Raw genomic sequence first — 21,599 nt, forward strand, 5'->3', positions numbered from 1 at the left:
ATGTATGTTCAAAGGAACTTAAAAATACTAACTAAAACGTATTAAACGTCACTTTAACATTGCAGCATATTGTTTTTATTATGTGCCAAAAAATTACCATGGACTTTTCCTTTTGCATTCACTGTTGATTTTAGTGAGTGACAAGCAAAAGCAAACGATCGTTATCGCACATCGTTAGTGTCTGTGTGAATATACGAACTCAAATTGCACAATGTGCAACTTTTGGCCGGCTCTGTTTTAAACTCTGCATTTTAAGTTCTCCGGTCCATATATGTATATAAGTTTCATACTTTTAGCTCTACATTGAATTTAAGTACTATTTAATATATTTAGTCTGTAAGGATTTATTCCATTGACTGCAAATAAATGAAATGAAATGAAATGGCGAAAACCCTCTTATTGAACAATCGGTTGTATGGGAGGTATATGCTGTAGTGGTCCGATCCCGTCGATTCCGACAAATGTCAAATCCCCCATCAAAATATGCCTGTTTACCAAATTTCATCAAGATATCACAAAAATTGAGGGACTAGTTTGCGTTCAAACAAACGGACAGATGGACAGACGGACGGACACACAGAGGAACAGACGGACATGGCTAAATCAACTTAGTTCGTCCCCTGATCGTTTTGGTATACTTATTGGTGGGTCTAACGGCAACATATACATAACAAGTAAGGAAGGTTAAGTTCGGGTCTAAACTCGGGTCGAACATTACATACTCAGTTGAGAGCTATGGTGGCAACATAAGGGAAAATAACCATGTAGGAAAATGAACCGAGGGTAACCCTGGAATGTGTTTGTATGACATGTGTATCAAATGAAAGGTATTAAAGAGTATTTTAAGAGGGAGTGGGCCATAGTTCTATAGGTGGACGCCATTTAGGGATATCGCCATAAAGGTGGATCAGGGTTGACTCTAGAATTTGTTCGTACGATATGGGTATCAAATGAAGGGTGCTAATGAGTATTTTAAAAGGGAGTGATCCTTATTACCATAGGTGAACGCCGTTGCGAGATATCGCCATAAAGGTGGACCAGGGGTGACCGTAGAATTTGTTTGTACGCTATGGGTATCAAATGAAAGGGGTTAATGAACATTTTAAAAGGGAGTGGGCCTTAGTTCTATAGGTGGACGCCTTTTCGAGATATCGCGATAAAGGTAGACCAGGGGTGACTCTAGAATACGTTTGTACAATATGGGTATCAAACGAAAGGTGTTACTGAGTATTTCAAAAGGGCGTGGCGTTTAGTTCTACAGGTGGACGCCAATTCGAGATAGCGCCATAAAGGTGGACCAGGGGTGACTCTAGAATGTGTTTGTACAATATGGGTATCAAACGAAATGTGTTAATGAGTATTTTAAAAGAGCGTGGGGATTAGTTCTATAGGTGGACGCCTTTTCGAGATATCGCCATAAAGGTGGACCAGGGGTGACTCTAGAATGTGTTTGTACAATATGGGTATCAAATTAAAGGTGTTAATGAGTATTTTAAAAGGGCGTGGGCCTTAGTTCTATAGGTGGACACCTTTTCGAGATATCGCCATAAACGTGGACCAGGGGTGACTCTAGAATGTGTTTGTACGATATGGGTATCAAATTAAAGGTATTAATGAGGGTTTTAAAAGGGAGTGGCCCTCAGTTGTATATGTGAATGCGTTTTCGAGATATCGACCAAAATGTGGACCAGGGTGATCCAGAACATCATCTGTCGGGTACCGCTAATTGATTTATATATGTAATACCACGAACAGTATTCCTTCCAAGATTCCAAGGGCTTTTGATTTCGCCCTGCAAAACTTTTTCATTTTCTTCTACTTAATATGGTAGGTGTCACACCCATTTTACAAAGTTTTTTCTAAAGTTATATTTTGCGTCAAAAAACCAATCCAAATACCATGTTTCATCCCTTTTTCGTATATGGTATAGAATTATGAAATTTTTTTCATTTTTCGTAATTTTCGATATCGAAAAAGTGGTCGTAGTCCGATTTCGGCCATTTTTTATACCAATACAAAGTGAGTTCAGATAAGTACGTGAACTGAGTTTAGTAAAGATATATCGATTTTTGCTCAAGTTATCGTGTTAACGGCCGAGCGGAAGGACAGACGGTCGACTGTGTATAAAAACTGGGCGTGGCTTCAACCGATTTCGCCCTTTTTCACAGAAATAAGTTATCGTCCCAGAATCTAAGCCCTATCAAATTTCAAAAGGATTGGTCAATTTTTGTTCAACTTATGGCATTAAAAGTATCCTAGGCAAATTAAATGAAAAAGGGCGGAGCCACGCCCATTTTGAAATTTTCTTTTATTTTTGCATTTTGTTTCAACATATCATTACTGGAGTTGCATGTTGACATAATTTACTTATATACTGTAAAGATATTAAGTTTTCTTTAAAAAATTTGACTTAAAAAAATTTTTTTTAAAGTGGGCGTGGTCGTTCTCCGATTTTGCTAATTTTTATTAAGCATACATTTTTTTTTGTATTCTTATACATATAGTAATAGGGGTAACGTTCCTGCCAAATTTCATTATGATATCTTCAACGACTGCCAAATTACTTTTAAATTACCTTCTTTTAAAAGTGGGCGGTGCCACGCCCATTGTCCAAAATTTTACTAATTTTCTATTCTGTGTCATAAGTTCAACTCACCTACCAAGTTTCATCGCTTTATTCGTCTTTGGTAATGAATTATCGAACTTTTTCGGTTTTTCGAAATTTTCGATATCGAAAAAGTGGGCGCGGTTATAGTCCGATATTGTTCATTTTAAATAGCGATCTCAGGTGAGTGCTCAGGAACCTACATACCAAATTTCATCAAGATACCTCAAAATTTACTCAAGTTATCGTGTTAACGGACGGACGGACGGGCGGACGGACATGGCTCAAACAAATTTTTTTTCGATCCTGATGATTTTGATATATGGAAGTCTATATCTATCTCGATTCCTTTATACCTGTAAAACCAACCGTTATACAATCAAAGTTAATATACTCTGTGAGCTCTTCTCAACTGAGTATAAAAATAAATTTTTTCACCATAACACTCCTCAAAACCCAAAAAATATTTTTTTTTTTTTTAAAACTTTAATCGCCAAAGTTTTTAGCGGATAATTTTGAGTCGGACATGGTACACATGAACATTTTAAAATCAAATGAAAATATTTTAAGTAGGTCATGAAAAAAACCTTGCAGGCTCGAAAATTATTTTTTTGAGTATGCTTAGTGGAACTTTTTTCTCCTGAGCCCAAAACCTATCGAAAAATCGATGGCGCGATATGGGTTAACTTTCGTCCATGCAAATCAACCCAGCTGAATGTACATATCTTCATAAAAACTAGAGATGTACACAGACCATTTTTTACTAGGTCCGAAGGGGAAACGTGCTGACTTTAATCGAAATAATATTGCACATAACAATGAAGTCCATCCCAACAAACATCAAGGAAAAATTCTTCAGCTTTTGAAAAATGTCAAGTTTTGAAGTTTAGGTATCCTACATTATTTTCAAACCCTCGATGAATTTCAAGAAATTTATGGGATTTCAAGCTGATTGTCAATCTTATTTTTGAGTACAATCTTAATTTTTTTTCTAACTCGAGTATATTTTTGTCTATGTATCGGTAATCGCTTTTCACTTATAAATACCCAGAACTGCCTGAATTAGAAATGGCTGTGAACAAGCAAAAGCGGAATTATCTAAAATTTGTATGCCATAGAACTGTCTGAGGACGAGTTGCTAAGTAATGCCATCGCCATTGGCATCACCAAGTAAAAAGCCCAGTCACATAAGCAATTTTTCATATATGTAGGTGCGTTTTACTCAATCTTATGCATAATGAGTAGATTGCACGTATTTTTATGGAGAACGGTAGATTGAGCTACACTGGCGCCATCTGACATGAAAAAGTAGCCAACTTGCAAGTTATGTGGCAGGCAAAGCATAAGAAGAATATGACATTTGCTTTGGCTAAGGGTGCTGGCACATTTTGCAAGTGAAATTATTTTTCCCACTCGTTGGTAACTTTTCTAACATTTTTCGCAATTGGAAATCTGCAATATAACAAATGAATACGACACAAAATATGTCAGCAAGTAATTTTGTTGTATAAGGAGAATGTTTTTAACAGTGTTTCCCGAAATTTTGTATGTGAATGGGTCAGTGTCAAACTATTGTGGAACTCAGTGGAACCTGCGTGGAACATGCGTTTAACACTGAACGAAGTGTCAAAATTACCGGGGTTGCTGTCGTTGAAAGCGACGCAGGGAAACAAAAAAAGGAGCGGAATATCAGATATGGGTTGATGTGATGGTACATTTTTTGAACGAATTTAGTATGAAAATGTAGTGCACCTATATGGGTCCTACAGAAAATTTTACAAAAGTCTTGAATTGGGGTATCTGAGGACGCGTAGTTATTCTAGTATTAAGAATACAAACACGGATGCTACGATTTTCTACCCGTTCAAAAGTTCTCCGCGAAAAACAGTTTGAAACTGAGGTTGACTGCAATAACCCGTCCAAAAATGTGGAAAGAGAAATGAAAAGACGCATTTTGTCCTTTTATCAATAGCCCAAAGGCGAAAAAGTATTCGAATTATTGGAAGCGAGCAATAACGCGTCTATTAATACCTCCCCCGACGGGTTTGGTCCTGTTTTAGCAATCGTCCCCGGTAATAAAGTATCACGATTTGTTAATTAAAATTGTCGAAAACATATGGATTCTAAAGAGGGATTTAATTAAGTGCTCGTTTGAAAGTAAATAAGGGCATTTCTTTGAAACTTTACGATAAAAATTTTACGCAGTTTTCGTTAGCAGCTACTACACTTTTCTTCGACCTAAGAAGTACAACAGTGCCAAATAGCATCCACAAAAAAAACGAACAAGAACAAGCATTTTATCAGGTGAGCGTGGCTGTGTATGTGCGTGCTGCTACATATCCTACTTGTAGACCTGTACTATGTAGCAAATCATCATTTGTCAAAACAAAAAAAGGCGGAAACAAAAAATTTAAGTTGAAAGAAGTATTTACCATAGCAACGTTTTGTACGTCAAATACATAAAATTCTGAACTCCATTGTGGACAATTTTCAAATACTAGCTTTATATAAGAGAACGAAAACGCAGTGGGAAAGGTGTCCCCTAAAACTGGACCAAAGGGACATAATATTGCTTTGTCATCTGGCTACTAACAATGTTTCAAGTGTCAAATATTTAGCTCTGGGATGTTACGTTAGAGCACCACCAAACGGGTTTTCTAAATTATCTATACATGTTCGCCCCGTAATTAAAATTTTTTTCATACGTGTTGCACTGTTCTGGCTTGTGACCCGCTTTTGAAATTTCAAGCCTCCAGCACACGTGAAAGTTACTTTAAAACTGATCCCAAGGCTCCAAATATCGTAAGAATTTTTTTATTATCTCGATCCGTGCGGACGGTTTCTTCTTTTGTTGCATTGTCGCGTTGCCGTGAACTAAGTGTAAGATCTCAAGTTTCTAACTCTTTCCTTAAAAATCGAACGCAAGATTTCAGATGCTCTGAAATAATTTTTTAAATATCTCTAAAAATTAGATCTCTGCCCCATCTGCCTCACCTTGAAAAATTCTTATCCTAAATATTTAATTTTAATAGGTAAGCTATGTACAAGGTTTCAGTTCTCTGAATTTTCGAGAGGTGATTTACAATTCGATAGCAAATTGCCAAATTCAGACGAGGGTTTTGAAGTCACGATATCTACGCCACCTAGCGTAAGTTTTTTATCTCATGTTGCATTGTCATCGGACTCTGAAGTATGTTCCAAGTTTCAAGACTCTTACACCATTGGAAGTTACTTAAAGATTGGTTTGAAAATTTCCTAATTTCGAATTAAATTTTCTAACAAACCTGAAAGCGACTTAGTGCACTTTTCACTACAATTTGGTTAACAGCAAACAAATGCGAATGCAGAAAGATGCTCCCGTCTATCCACATTATTATTGGAAGCAGAGGAATGGTGGCCTTACCCACTGAGCTGGAAGAGCCGGAAGGAGGAAGAGTTCATTGAAGTGGCGTTAGTCCATCAGAGGTTATTGTTTCAAGTACGATTAGGCAAATTATTTTAGTAGAAAGCTTTTGAAGGCCGCCGTGGTTTGTTGGTAGCGCGCTTTGCCTACCGCACCGATGGTCCAAATCCTTGGCAAGGCGACATCAAAACTTAGAAAAGAAAAGTATTTTTAATTTGAAACAAGTCTTTCCAAACGGGGTCGCCCCTCTGTCTTGCAGCAGCCATTCGGATTCGGCAGCAAACATGTATTTGTAGAACATATTCTTTTAGATAAATTCCACATTTGCTGTTGGATAAATTCTACTGACTGGCCACACAAAGCCACCACATTCATAAAACGAAATAAATAAACATAAATTTCAATTTTCCACCAAAATACGGAAGCGACTTAAAGGCCAATGGTGTGGATCTCTTGGGAACTTTCAGAGTTTTTGAACTTTTGTTGCTACTACTTGCCAAAGCATGAAAAGGATAGAGAAAATACTTAGTCAGAGAATGCGAAAACAAATTGAAAACTGCAACTAGATTAAGCAACAACAAAACGTTGATTCCAATGCCATAACAGTTACTTTACATTGCCAATGTGCACGCTTAAAGGGATATGGCTAAAGTATTAAAAGTGTCCAAATGATGATTGTCTTGATTGTGATTATCATCGTTGGCGTAGAAAAGGCTAAACGTGCAAACACAAACACACACGCAAATACAACACAACTCAGTTGACAACCCTCAAGCGCATTTCCCGATGGATTTAATATTAAATATTTAATAACGAGTGACAAAAATAAAGTCTTAACCATTTATGAAAATGATCACAAAAGCAGAAAATAACCAAAAACCGCAAAAAGATATTATTTTGATAATTCAATCTATGAAATTAACTTCTCTATATGTAAAGTGATATATTAAACATTTGAATTTATTAATTTATTGTTTGTGGGTTGATTTGGTAAAATTAAATTTATTATTTCGTAAATGGTCAATGCGGACCACCAAAGGAGATAAAATGTTTTCAACTATGTGGAACTCCCTCCTTCTTTTGCTACCAAATTCAAGTTTCGACAAGATAACGTAGCCAGAGTATCTTTCAGGATTTTAGAACACACAGTTCCCGGAAAACTTTTCTCGACTACTCTAACGGCCATGCCGCCTTTCTTTGAAACTGCCCGACATTATGATGAGGGACTTAAAGAACCTGATTTTGTTTGCCGAAAAAGGATTTTAATTTTCAATTTCATATTTATTCGAAAGACGGACTTGTTGGTAGGAGTGATTTTAATTTGATTTCTTCAAACTGACAATGAAAGCATTGCCGATTCATCTCTTTCTGTGTGATTAAATATACTCTTATGCAACAAGGAGTCAACATAAGAGGCGGCCAGCGTGAATCTATATATGTATGTACAACTCATAAAGTAAGGTCACCAAACTTAGGCTATTCTATGTGCTAATGTTTCTCTAAAAGAGGCGTGTCAATTTGTTAAAACATTGTGAAAACTATAAAATTGTTGCCTACGCAGCTATAAATCAAAAACTAATCTTCTCCTAATACATTTTTAAATACTCACTTTCGTTATACGTCAAAAAATGGGCGAAAAAACCAGTACTCCCTATGTAGAAAGGAAGTTGAGTTCTTCAAAATTTTATTATAATGCTCATGAGAGACAAAATTTATTTTATGTCCCCTGACTCCACTCAGCCGATTTGGTCAAATATACACCTATTTAGTTTATCTCTTTTAGAAAAATGTATTTATTATACGACTGCGTACATTGGTAGCTTCTTACCCAGATTATTATGTACTAAGGATACTATTTTTTCAGGTAGTGGATCTACGCGGAAAAATCGAATTTAAGACAGGAAAGTACGCAAAATTTTGAAAGTGGAAAGGAGAAAAATGTAAAACGGGGGAAGGAGAGAGATAGAGTTAGACGAAGATAATGAGATACAGGAAGCGAGGGAGGGAGACAGAGAGGAAGCTAGAGTAAGATAGATGGACTTCCTCATGGTCATATCAAATCTTTCCGGTGTTGGTTGAGCTAGTACCTTCATAGTGCTATTTCCAGAAAGTACAGGAAAAATATACGGCAAAGGACCATTACATCGATAAATCTCCCCAAAACTGTCTGGGAGCCTTCTAATAAGAAGAACAAGAAGAAGAAGAAAAAGAAGAAGAAGATATGAATATAGAGAAATAGAAGAGAGAAGAGAAAATTAGCAGGGCGAAACAAGCTCCAATCCAGAAAATATTCTTATCGAAACCAGAATTTGGTAGCGGGGGAATTGAAAGACCTCAAAAATATCTTTCTTGACCCTCACGATTGCCGTCAGTTATCAGAAAGTAAGGAGTGTTGAAAATAAAATTTTATCATATGTAATTTGCTGGAAAAAAGAGTCAATTGAAACAGCCGTACGTTTCTTTCCAAGTGAAAGCAGATTAAAGTTCGCCCAATTTTATACTCTAAACAGTCTTTATATGACCATAAGAGTGCTTTACAAAAATTTATATCTATTATTTACAAAAAAAAAAAAATTTTTTTAAATTACTTGGTTAGTAACGCAAATTGCTATACACAAATACATACATACATAGAAATCTATACAAAAATTTTAAATCTTTCAAGAATGCACTTACAATCATTTTAAAATTCTACATCAGATTTCTTTCGCACTTTCACACAAACACACACTCCGCATAGCTTTGCATAAAAGTTAACGCTGAGTGCGAACATAATTTGCGGTGTGACTAATGAAAACGAATGGAATGTTCAATGTGGGGTGTGTGATTTAGCAGTTCATTCCACTCGACGGTGCTATTATCTTTAAACGTTTGCTGCATAAGTCGTTCAGGTGAACTGCTCGGTAGCTGAATTTTGTGATTTGTCATAATTTAAAAATAATGACCAAGAATGAAAGTAAAATTAGTGGAGAGAAAAATTATTATCTAAAAAACGGTAGTATACAAAGAAAAAAAATCTAAGCACTCTATTATTTGTTTCAAGATTAAGTGATTCTTGAAATAAGACTGTTATAAATGTTAATTTGTGTATATATGTACAAATAAACAAACGTACATCAATAAGTATCCAGTTAAGTAAATTATTGCACATAAACATAAAAAGCAAAAACACTTAACCAAATTATAACAAAAATTAACGTAAAAAGGAATTTGCGTAAATACGTTCCCTGGCTTTAAAATCACCAATAATTTGATATAAATAACGCAAAACCATGACCAAAATGACAAAGAAACCTGGTTCCGCGAGCGATGAGAAGTGGAGAAGTCGCCAACGTACTGTCAACACCAACACCGGATTTTCTTTTCCAACGTACTTGTATATTTTAGGTAAGTTGGGCTTGGAATAAAAACAAATTAAACTAAAAACATATTTTTTAAGTTATACTACGAAGGAAGATTTTGCTTATAAATAAGCCTTTAAGCCCTTAAAACCCCATCTAGAGCATGGAATAAGAAAGAAGGCAATTCCATTGTCAGGTGTCGGTCATGACATTTCATGCTACCATCTGAACTAAAAACAATCTTTCATATGTTATTGATTTGAAAAATTATTGCAATTTTTTGCTCGCTTAAAACTACTCATCGAAAGCCACCGAAGCATCCAAAACCAATTAGACAGCCCCGCTTTGATTGAGACAATTAGTTGTCAAAAAGATTATTTTGCCAAAATTTCAAATATAAGTATAATGACATGATTCAATTACCGGTTTGTTCTCCATTGATGACAGAGAGCTTTGACACTCACACACTCACTGCTGCAACAACAACAATAACAGCTTTGACACTCCCAAGTTTAAAAATCTGGACGGATTGCTTTTACGAAGTAAGGAAAAAGGGGAATAATTCAATCCCCCTCAGCAAAAATTTTAGTAGAAAATTGCATTTAGTAGTGTATTATTAAGTGATAATAAATTTGTAAATGCCAACCGATTCTGGGCGAAATAATTCATTTTCTAATAAATATTTCGTGAATTGATATAGTTATGTTGGTGTGGTCATTCTTTCAGAATTTGTTTCAAGGATGCCGTACGTCAGAATTTTATTCAAAAATACACTATCTCAAAATTTGTTTCAAAAACTCTTTATCTGAGCATAAGTTCAATGCATTTTGACATAACAGGGAGTTAAGGAAAATCGTTCTGCGAAAAGGTGTTCTCCAATCTAATTTTGATATAGGGCATTTTTGTGACAAATCCTGAAATGCGAAATTTTTGAAAAGTATTTGAGATAGGACGATTTCGAAATGCCAGCCGGAATAGAGTGATACTCTACTCATCAGCTGCAATGAACTGATAAAAACAAGTAAGGAAGGTTAAGTTCGGGTGTAACTGAACATTACATACTTAGTTGAGAGCTATGGTGGCAACATAAGGGAAAACAACCATGTAGGAAAATGAGCCTAGGGTAACCCTGGAATGTGTTTGTATGAAATGTGTATCAAATGAAAGGTATTAAAGAGTATTTTATGAGGGAGTGAGCCATAGTTCTATAGGTGGACGCCATTTAGGGATATCGCCATAAAGGTGGATCAGGGCTGACTCTAGAATTTGTTTGTACGATATGGGTATCAAATGAAAGGTGTTAATTAGTATTTCAAAAGGGCGTGGGGTTTAGTTCTATATGTGGACGCCTTTTCGGGATATCGCCATTAAGGTGGACCAGGGGTGACTCTAGAATATGTTTGTACGATATGGGTATCAAATTAAAGGTATTAATCAGGGTTTTAAAAGGGAGTGGTGGTAGTTGTATAGGTGGTCGCCTTTTCGAAATATCGGCATAAAGGTGGACCAGGGGTGACTCTAGAATGCGTTTGTACAATATGGGTATCAAACGAAAGGTGTTAATGAGTATTTTAAAAGGGAGTTGGCCTTAGTTCTATAGGTGGACGCCTTTTCGAGATATCGCCATAAAGGTGGACCAGGGGTGACTCTAGAATGTGTTTGTAAAATATGGGTATCAAACGAAAGGTGTTAATGAGTATTTTAAAAGGGAGTTGGCCTTAGTTCTATAGGTGGACGCCTTTTCGAGAAATCGGCATAAAGGTGGACCAGGGGAGACTCTAGACTTTGTTTGTACGATATGGGTATCAAATGAAAGATGTTAATGAGTCTTTTTAAAAGGGAGTGGGCCTTAGTTCTATAGGTGGTCGTTTTTTCGAGATATCGCCATAAAGGTGGACCAGGGGTGACTCTAGAATATGTTTGTACGATATGGGTATCAAATGAAAGGTGTTAATGAGTATTTTAAAAGGGCGTGGGGCTTAGTTGTATAGGTGGACGCCTTTTCGATATATCGCCATAAAGGTGGACCAGGGGTGACTCTAGAAAGGGAGTGGTGGTAGTTGTATATGTGAAGGCGTTTTCGAGATATCGACCAAAATGTGGACCAGGGTGACCCAGAACATCATCTGTTGGATACCGCTAATTTATTTATATATGTAATACCATGAACAGTATTCCTGCCAAGATTTTTTTTTTCGCCCTGCAGAACTTTTTCATTTCATTCTACTTAATATGGTAGGTGTCACACCCATTTTACAAAGTTTTTTTTTAAAGTTATCCAATCCAAATACCATGTTTCATCCCTTTTTTCGTATTTGGTATAGAATTATGGCATTTTTTCCGTTTTTGGTGATTTTCGATATCGAAAAAGTGGGCGCGGTCATAGTCGGATTTCGGTCATTTTTTTATACGAATACAAAGTAAGTTCAGATAAGTACGTGAACTGAGTTTAGTAAAGATATATCGGTTTTTGCTTAAGTTATCGTATTAACGGCCGAGCGGAAGGACATACGGTCGAATGTGTATAAGAACTGGGCGTGGCTTCAACCGATTTCGCCCTTTTTCACAGAAATAAGTTACTGTCCCAGAATCTAAGCCCCTACCAAATTTCACAAGGATTGGTAAATTTTTGTTCGACTTATGGGATTAAAAGTATCCTAGACAAATTAAATGAAAAAGGGCGGAGCCACGCCCATTTTGAAATTTTCTTTTATTTTTGCATTTTTTGCACTATATCATTAATGGAGTTGATATTAAATTTTTTGTTAAAATTTGACTTAAAAAAAATTTTTTTTACAAGTGGGCGTGGTCGTTCTCCGATTTTGCTAATTTTTATTAAGCATACACATAGTAATAGGAGTAACATTCCTGCCAAATTTCATCATGATATCTTCAACGAGTGCCAAATTACAGCTTGCAAAATTTGAAATTACCTTCTTTTAAAAGTGGGCGGTGCCACGCCCATTGTCCAAAATTTTACAAATTTTCTATTCTGCGTCATCAGTTCAACTCACCTACCAAGTTTCATCGCTTTATCCGCCTTTGGTAATGAATTATCGCACTTTTCGGTTTTTCGAAATTTTTGATATCGAAAAAGTGGGCGTGGTTATAGTCCGATATTGTTCATTTTAAATAGCCATCTGAGATGAGTGCTCAGGAATCTACATATTAAATTTCATCAAGATACCTCAAAATTTACTCAAGTTATCGTGTTGACGGACAGACGGACGGACGGACGGACATGGCTCAATCAAATTTTTTTCGATCCTGATGATTTTGATATATGGAAGTCTATATCTATCTCGATTCCTTTATACCTGTACAACCAACCGTTATCCAATCAAAGTTAATATACTCTGTGAGCTCTGCTCAACTGAGTATAAAAAATGGGTTATTGTCTTAGAACTTTATATTCCGGTCTTGACTTTGGCAGAAGAATTAAGCTTTTTGAAGGTCGTGCTACCAGGGAGTATATACCTTTTTTCTTTTTTTAAGTTTTCATGGAAGTGTTCCGGATAAACCGTTAATGTAGAATATTCGGAAAACGTTTGTTTGATACTACCTCACGAGGCCCGAATATTCCAAATAAGTGTAAACATAATATTTCAAATATAAAACGACACCATAAGTTCTTAAATACAGACGAATGTTCCGACGTACGGAATAAATAAGTTAACATACTTAATGAATACATTTCGTTTTGGCACCTCCATTATTTACTAATGACATTTATACGTGGATCGTCTAACTAGTCGAGTTTTTGACGTTGAATGATGAATTTTAAATTGGTTTAGGTTTCATAATATATTCATAGGTTTACGAAAGTGCACGATTTCTTGGTATCCCCACTTTTCATAAAATTACCTATGTTCAGCGACACTAATACATCTTGGCATGGTTAACAAGTTCCTCATAAAATTTAAAAAAATTGTTCTAAGGAATTATGCAGTTCAGTACTTATCGGGTATCCGTAAACTAATTGCTTCCTATTTCTACTACAAATAGTTTTCGAAATAATGAAATTCTTATTTTTCTTCTGATAAGAAAACCTGTCAAAATGGCTTACTACTGAAACCTGGCAAACACCCAAACCAAGGAGAGTTTTATTGAACGACATTTTCCCCTCGTCCATTAAAGAGCCACAATCATAGTCAATGATCATGTAGTAGGGATACCTGGCCTCAACCAAGAGCTTCTCTGCCAGAGTATTGCTAGTAGCGGCCGTTAGCTTTAAAAATACCCGAAATGTAGCGTTGCTCGAAGACATCGGAGGTTTCACTGTGGCTTCAAAGCAGTGCCTGAATGTGGTTTTCAACTTACCTATCCTAGCTTTCAATTTTGATGTCTTGAAACCTCTTACCATCAAAGCTGATATAAAATGTCTCGTCACTTTTTTATCGCCAGAAAAGGTGTTTCAGTACCCGTAATCATCATGAAATTTCAACAAAAAATTATCGATGGGCTGCTAAAAAATGACACCAAAAACTTTGTGTAGCACTTTTTTTGCGTCTTATTCCGATGATACTTAAAACTGCTGGAATTGAAATGCTTCGAAAGGTGTTCATATTTTTAGCATTTTTGTACGGTTTAAAGCTTTAGCCTAAATCAGAAACTTGTTTTTAAATAAATATGTGAATAAACCAAAGTTGTATTGAAACTTAGATTCCACGAATTTTCTCGAGAAAATTAAAATGAAATTTTAAGCTAGAGAAGTATGCTCAAGCAGCTTAAAAGAAGGCGTGAATACCAAGAGCTCAAGAAACTCGATGTGTAAACATACAAGTGTATGTCCAGAAAACGTATGTTTTTAAATTGAGTAGAGCACTCCCAGGGGGTGAAGCTAAAACATCACAGAGCAAAGTTTACCAAAAAAAAACAAATAATTTAGAAGAGATCTAAGGCCGAGCTTCTCTTCCAATTTGCGTCGTGCTCCTCTTGATTTTCCCTACAAATTGGCCGGACGGGACCTACATCTGCAAGGCAGATGAGTTTTCACCGAGAGCTTTTCATGGCAGAAATATACCCGGAGCGCTTGCAAAACACTGCCGAGGGGCGACCCCACTTAGACAAATTTTCTTCTAATTGAAAAACTTTATTTCTAAAATTTTGATGTTGCTTTGCCCGGGGTTTGAACCCAGGGCATCCGGTGTGGTAGACGGAGCACGCTACCATCACACCACGTTGGCCGCCTAGGACTAGCTTCGTCGTTTTTTTTTTATCGGTAACAACCCATACCAACAAGTTATTGTTCTATTATCGGCATGTCATTAAAGTCAACTATCGCCGAGGTATCGATTTCGTATCAGCATTTTATCGACGGGCTGTAGATGTGTCATCGATGAGTCACGCAGATCAGGATGGATAACACGCTGATGCACTGAAAGAAAAAGACTGGTAAAATCAACCGAAATACGAGTCAATTCAACCGAAATTTCTGTCAATTTTTATCCATCACAACAAGATGTTGAATCAACTGCGCACAAATCGTTGATTCGTAATTGACCATTTTAGTAGTCAAATGGACAAAAAGTTGTTGCGACAGCTTTGTACGAATGTACCTATGTTGCCATATACATATGTACATACGTAAATATGTGGGCACATAAATACGCATGCTTGTTACATATACATACATATGTACGCACTTACTAACCGAACTTCATATGGGCGTACATCAAATATGCTGGCAGACATTAAACATTATAAACTTTATTATTTTGTTTTATTAAACACACTTTCACCAAATTTTATATTTTATAATTTATTTAATTTATAGTTTTGAACTTCGCTTTGCAAATAGAAATGAAAATAGTAGTCACAAAACTGATTCTCGATTCTTTCAGTTGCAGCTCAGCTCATTCTCAATTTCTTCTCTCGCATGTAGTTGCCACACTTGAGTGGTTTCGAACAAAACTTGTAGTACAAATATTTGACATAACATTTTAAATAGAGAACTTATAAGTTATAGTAAAGTGAAGAATCAAATCGCAGGAATGTAATTCACAACTGGAGTAACTTTACATGTAATTCGGCAAGTTTAATTTTCGTAACACTTTAAGTTGAAACGATTCCTAAACAACTCGAACTTTTATCTTGTCGGAAACATCAACATTAAAAAAGTTGCAAAATTGTACCCGATAAATAGGTGTCCCGATATCTCTTAATTTTTTTGAACAGTAAATTCAAAAAACGGTTTTTCGGTTTGTATTGATAACTAAAAAACTACTTTTTTGTTGCTTTCCCATTTTGTGGGTTTTTTCGATTTGGTGGTTCTCTTGTTTTGGTGTTTTTTTTTAATTAAGTACAAAGTAGAGAGCGCAGTGAGCGCAAAATTCTCTTTGAAATTTGCTCATGTATTGACTGTTGATCGCTGTCGAAATGACCAGTGAGATCAGTTGTGTTAACAGAAAAATCCGTAAGATGATTAGGAATCTGTCAATTTTACAGAATTTGGTTAACTTAAGAGCGGCAATTTCTCTTCTGTTGAAATGGCTAAACTAATTTGTTCGCATGACAAAGAACTCGGTCGAATTAACCATAATTCGATTAATTTCACCGAATCTCCGTTAAGTCAAGAACAGCAGAACCGATTTTTTGATTTTACTAGCACCATTTCTTTCAGTGTGACAAATTAGTAACATTCCGATAAAAAAAATATATCTTATATATAGATATATAAATATATCTATCTATAACAAATCGATAAATTTTTCATAAAAAGTTGGTTACACTCCGATAACAAATTGAGAAATAATCGATAATTTTTCGAAAGTAAATCGATGACCTTTCGACAATATATCGATAACTTTTCAATGAAAAATGGAAAAACCACCCACCGAGCTCTCAAATCTGTATATTAAAACATATAACACTTCTTATGTATAACAGAATTCATCCTATATTATTCCGCCCACGTTGTGTTTTTTTAATATGAGTATGGTTTTTATGAAACTGTTGGTTTCTTGCCACCTCTGGTGTTTTAATGACTATCTCAGAACTGTACTAATCAGATGCACAGCGGGACAGTTGGTAGCCACACTTGTACCAACAACGCTTAGGTCTATATGTATTAAATTTATTTTATAAAAAGGTGCGACTATTTCAGAACCATCTATGACTCTCAACTAGTTCAAAAGGGATGATGATTGCTATTTCGTGGGACATCGAATATCATACCTTAGTAATTTAGTACTGATGGTACAATTATGGCTGATAACTTTCTCGCTCTGTATTCGGTTAGCACCAGTTCGTTGGTATGGTAATCATTAAATCTGTAGAGCGAAACTGCCATCTTGCGTGGCTGGCTTACATATTTGCCGCATGATTGTTAATCATACGCAGAGTAGCACCAGTAAAAGTAAATCCAATTTCATTCTTTCCAATACTTCTTATCGACCCCATTGAAAAACCTTCTATCAAGCGAAATTTAAATTTAAGATAAAATCGTTTTTTCCGTAAGGGTTTTTGTATTGAAAAAACTAAACATTTTTTTTTTCCTAAAAATGCAATATTCAAAGCTTCCATTTTGCCCGTTATTTACCTTGACTATCCTTGAAGTCGTTTTGGAAACTTCATTTAATTTTCCAGTTACTTATTTTGAAAAACTGATTGTACTGAGTTCAAATATCGAATCAATAAAATTTTTATTTAATGAGCATCTATATCTGACCTCGATGTTATACAACTTACGCTTGTAAGTTTGCATTCCTTGGGCGGTTTTGCAGTTTCTTTATTGGTCTAACCAAAACTTCGACAATCGAACTTAACAGGTCCATTTCAAGTCTTCGTTTATGACGGCTTTTGGAAATTCCTTAATACTAATGTTTAAGGGCTCAATAAAGATATTTAAAGACGTGTGATGAAAACATGTGAAATAAGTATGTCAATTAGTTACGTATACGCACTTTGCTACAACTGTCAAATTGCTTTTCACACACATACACATATGCATATGTGAATGAGGTGTGTAACACATTGTGCATTGTTTCTGTGTAATAGTCTTCTATAAAGCCCTAATACTGTCTGGTGATTAATTTGCATTTGTAAGACTCACTACCAAAGGCAACAACAGCAGCAATATCCGGAATATAGCAACTGGATCCGGTTTTGCGGTTTCCAGTTCAGCATCTGGTCTAACCACACGGACACTGACATAGTGTACACCAAACTGGCTCAAGCATGCACGCATTGCCACCCAGCTAAATAATCAAACATTCAAACATATGTGTGCATTATGTTTGTGTGTGCATTTTAGCGTGATACGCGCGTATTTGTTGTTGGTGCGTTGAGCTACGACTAATTGTCAGATTGTGGAAACAGAAGTGGTTGCTTCTTTTCGACTTATTTAGAGCGTGTGTGAGCAACAATTTAATTGGCATAGGGATCCCAACCAAAAGAATCAAAAGAGTAGAAAAATCAAAAAAGCAGAAAGGAAAAAGACAATACATATATAAGATCCTTTAATATACAAATGAAGTCAGTTCTCCATTCATATGCAGTATGGCTAAGGTTTCATATGAGACTAGAGTTTATAACGGTCGCGATTAGAAACTTATATTTTGAAAGACTAAGTTGTGTTAAACACTGTCTCATGGGCACTCATAGTGCCTATATGGGCCTACAAACAAATGACTTCTGCCGCAGCTGTAGGGACGAGGAGGAGATAGAAAGCGTAGAGCACTATCTGTGCCACTGTCCCGCGCTGTCAGTAACCAGGTACCGATGCCTCCACAGACACTCCTTTGAGGGTCTTGCGGAGCTCGAATCTGCACACACAAACGACATCTTGCATTTCATCAGGCAAACGCGCTGGTTTAGCCTCACTGGGGTCTAAACATTCTTCGGAAGTAGGGGAATAGGAAATAGGGGCCCCCGCATGGTAGCACAGCGGGCCACAACGGCCTACGTGAGTCACCGCTTGGTGACACCCGAACTTAGCCTTCCTTACTTGTTACATTTGATGTCATCATAATTGAAATACCCTGTATCCATACTTCTCTGCAAAAATCGTTGGATCGTGTGGTCCACTGGAGTACTTACCATTATACTCCACTGTAATGTAGCAATGGACCAACTCATGTTTCTACACGAACATATAGTAAGCCGCTTATTGCTCGTTTTTAACGATTGTAATCAGTACACGATGTTTATTGGACTGTGGTTACTCCATCGATTACTCTGATGTAATGCGGAGCTGGAGTATATGGTCCAGTCCTAGGACATCGCAACGTTAATTGGACCATCTTTTTTGTATGAATTGTGGTTAATTTTGGAGCACTCGCTTGGCCCATAGCGAGTACTCCATACATGCATGCATGGAGTACTCGTGATTTTTGCAGAGTTACTCATGTATGTATGTATGTATGTACATGCATAATACATAACTACCTGTAACTGTTGAGAAGTTTTTTAAATCGGATATTTACATTTAAGAATGGTATACGGGAGCTACAGTAGGCAGAATGTTTTAAGGGTTAGTATTTGCTTGAAAAATTTTAGGTAAATAAATTTATTTCAAAAATACATATTAGAATCATACATATAAGTATGCTTGCATATTCACATTTCCCTGCAAAAATCGCGAGTACTCCATGCATGCATGTATGGAGTACTCGCTATGGACCAACCGAGTGCTCCAAAATTAACCACGATTCATAAAAAAAATATGGTCCAATTAACATTGCGATGTCCTAGGACTGGACCATATACTCCAGCTCCGCATTACATCAGAGTAATCCATGGAGTACCCACAGTCAAATAAACATCGTGTAGTGATTACCATCGTTAAAACCGAGCAATTATCGGCTTACAATATGTTCGTGTAGATTCTACACTGTAGAAACATGAGTTGGGCCATTGCTGCATTACAGTGGAGTATAATGGTAAGTACTCCAGTGGACCACATGATCAAACGATTTTTGCAGGGTGGTAGCATATCTATATATATGTATGTATATTAGGGTGTGCCAAACAAATTTTATTTTACTTTTGATATAGTGAAAATGTAGTTCAGGACATCCGAATAGCTAAAAAAAATAAATACCTGGCTCGATTTACCTCCGAGGAGATTTATATTGAGCTTCTCTTCCAATTTACGTCGTGCTTCTTTTCAATTTTACCTACAAATTGGCGGGACTCTGAATGGGATCTGCAAAGCAGATGAATTTTCGCTGATAAGGCTGTGTGTCAATCGATAACATTTTACTTAATGGAAAAATGAGGTGTAAAAATTTTCCATTTTGGTGAAAAATTTTCGATGTGCTAATCCACGTGCAAATTATTTATTTTGTCTTACATTTAGTTTTTTACGCACGCTTTTCACATGCATTTCTTCTTTTCGTATGTTTTTGGTTTGTTGGTGCTTGAGAAGCTATTATTTTTTGCATTTCTGAAACAAAATATATGCACGAGCACACAAAATTTATTGCCAAATTTTACCTAGCGATTACCAATATTTTACCTAGCCTCATTGGCTAGGGAAAATTCTGACGTTCGTATTCACCACGATAAGTATCAAAATTTTCCTTCGGCTTGTCAAAATTTTACTTTTTCATGCGATTGGCCCAGGGTCTAAGTTTTTCATCGCAGTAATACTCTCAGATTGTTTGCGAAACTACCCTAACTAACTATGTAGGTATAATTGATAAAACTCTTTTTGATATTGCTTTGCCCGGGACTAACCCACACTTTTTATATTTGTATAGAAAAAATATGGTCGTTATGAGACTCTTCTAAACATAAAACAACAAATAAAAAATTGAAATTTTATACGGCTATATTTTTAGATGCCTTGAAAAACTTTTTCATTATAACAACACCCACCCCAATGTATATATGTATATGATTTAAGTTTCAGGTTTCTGACTTGATATCGGAAATGAAACTATTTTATTTTTTAGGTCAATTTTTTAATTAAGAGCATTACGTATTAATTATCAAATATTCAATATTTTAATCTTTATCCACATTTACTTTAAAAGTCACATAAAAATAGCAATAGCACTTGTTAAATATATTAAACAAAAACAATACATTATTTGCACTTGTTTTATTAATTATTATTTAAATGTTGACAGTCGGAATAAGACAATGTTAGACGAAGACTGACTCGACTTGTGAGTCTCTAGCATTCTCTAAGCGATCGATTTATTTTTATTACATTGAGAGTGAGAATGAGTAGATATAAAATAAGTAGATTGAAACCCAGTATATTTAGAGTATACTAATGAGCTGTTTAGTAGCATAAGAGGATAATACATAACTTATGCATTTGTATAATTTCTCATTAATGATAATTTTGTATGTACTTGGGACCTACTCCTCTAGGCGATCGCAATACATATAAATTAGAAATAAATTCAAGTAAATTGTTGAGTTTTGTTAAATTCTTATTACAAAAATAGTAACTTTTCTTTATGTTAAGAGGGGATAACCCTTTATTGCTTAGTGTATGAGAACATTTAAAAAAAAAACTTTATTTATTTACAATTTATCTAAAAATTAATTAATTCAATTTTTCACATATTACTTATAAAAAAAAATATTCTTTTCATTTAACTTATCAAGGGAAAGCTCAAAGATATTGCATCACCATTATTTAAAAGATTGTTTATTTTACAACATCATATTGAATTTCAAACGAACGATCGCGATGGATCATGCGATCGATCGTTTTAAAACGAGAAAATATTTGAGTTTTGCAGTGGATGCTCGCAAATAACGATCGATACCGAAAAATCGAATCACCACGCTTGAAAAGAAGTTTTGTCGCTCGTATTAGTTTGTGAAAATTGTTGTAGCTTGTGAGAGATTGTTCGATTCATTCGTAGGCAAATTCGAATTCTCACTCGCGAGAAATGCCAATCACTCAAGCGGAGTCAGCCACTTCAACCCAACCTAACCTAAGTTGTGTTGAAATTTCGGTCCTATTAAGGTGGCAGACACACTATAGCAAACAACGATATTATATATTAAATAATTTATACCTCATTTATTGGCAATTTAATACCGCAAAAAAAAATTTAAAGCTGCGTCCGGTTCCGAGAAACGGGAGTGTCTGCTAGCTTAAGACTCAAGCCAGCAGACACTTCGTGAAAACACGACCTACGACTTCCGAATGACTTGGATAATTGATATTACATTTATTGGCAATTTAGTACCGCAAAAAAAAATTTAAAGCTGCGTCCGGTTCCGAGAAACGGGAGTGTCTGCTAGCTTAAGACCCAAGCCAGCAGACACTTCGTGAAAACAC

The 21,599-nt window shown here is 35.8% G+C and overlaps 1 protein-coding gene across 13 annotated transcripts in view; it reads left to right on the plus strand.

The window, feature by feature from the left end:
* The window catches only part of LOC137244617 (uncharacterized), a 213,466-nt gene that overhangs the window by 30,636 nt on the left and 161,231 nt on the right, over nt 1-21,599 (plus strand). For 3 of the 13 annotated variants that reach the window (XM_067773862.1, XM_067773860.1, XM_067773864.1), the window contains exon 2: nt 8,892-9,395. The exons of 4 other annotated variants lie outside the window; for them this stretch is intronic. In XM_067773862.1, coding sequence (XP_067629963.1) covers nt 9,281-9,395 — 115 coding nt within the window. In that variant the 5' untranslated portion in view covers nt 8,892-9,280. The remainder of the gene's footprint in view (nt 1-8,891; nt 9,396-21,599) is intronic. 6 more of the 13 variants (XM_067773861.1, XM_067773865.1, XM_067773863.1 and 3 more) reach the window with 3 other exon arrangements.

This window comes from Eurosta solidaginis, chromosome 3 (assembly GCF_040869045.1).
Source record: "Eurosta solidaginis isolate ZX-2024a chromosome 3, ASM4086904v1, whole genome shotgun sequence".
Taxonomy (NCBI): domain Eukaryota; kingdom Metazoa; phylum Arthropoda; class Insecta; order Diptera; family Tephritidae; genus Eurosta; species Eurosta solidaginis.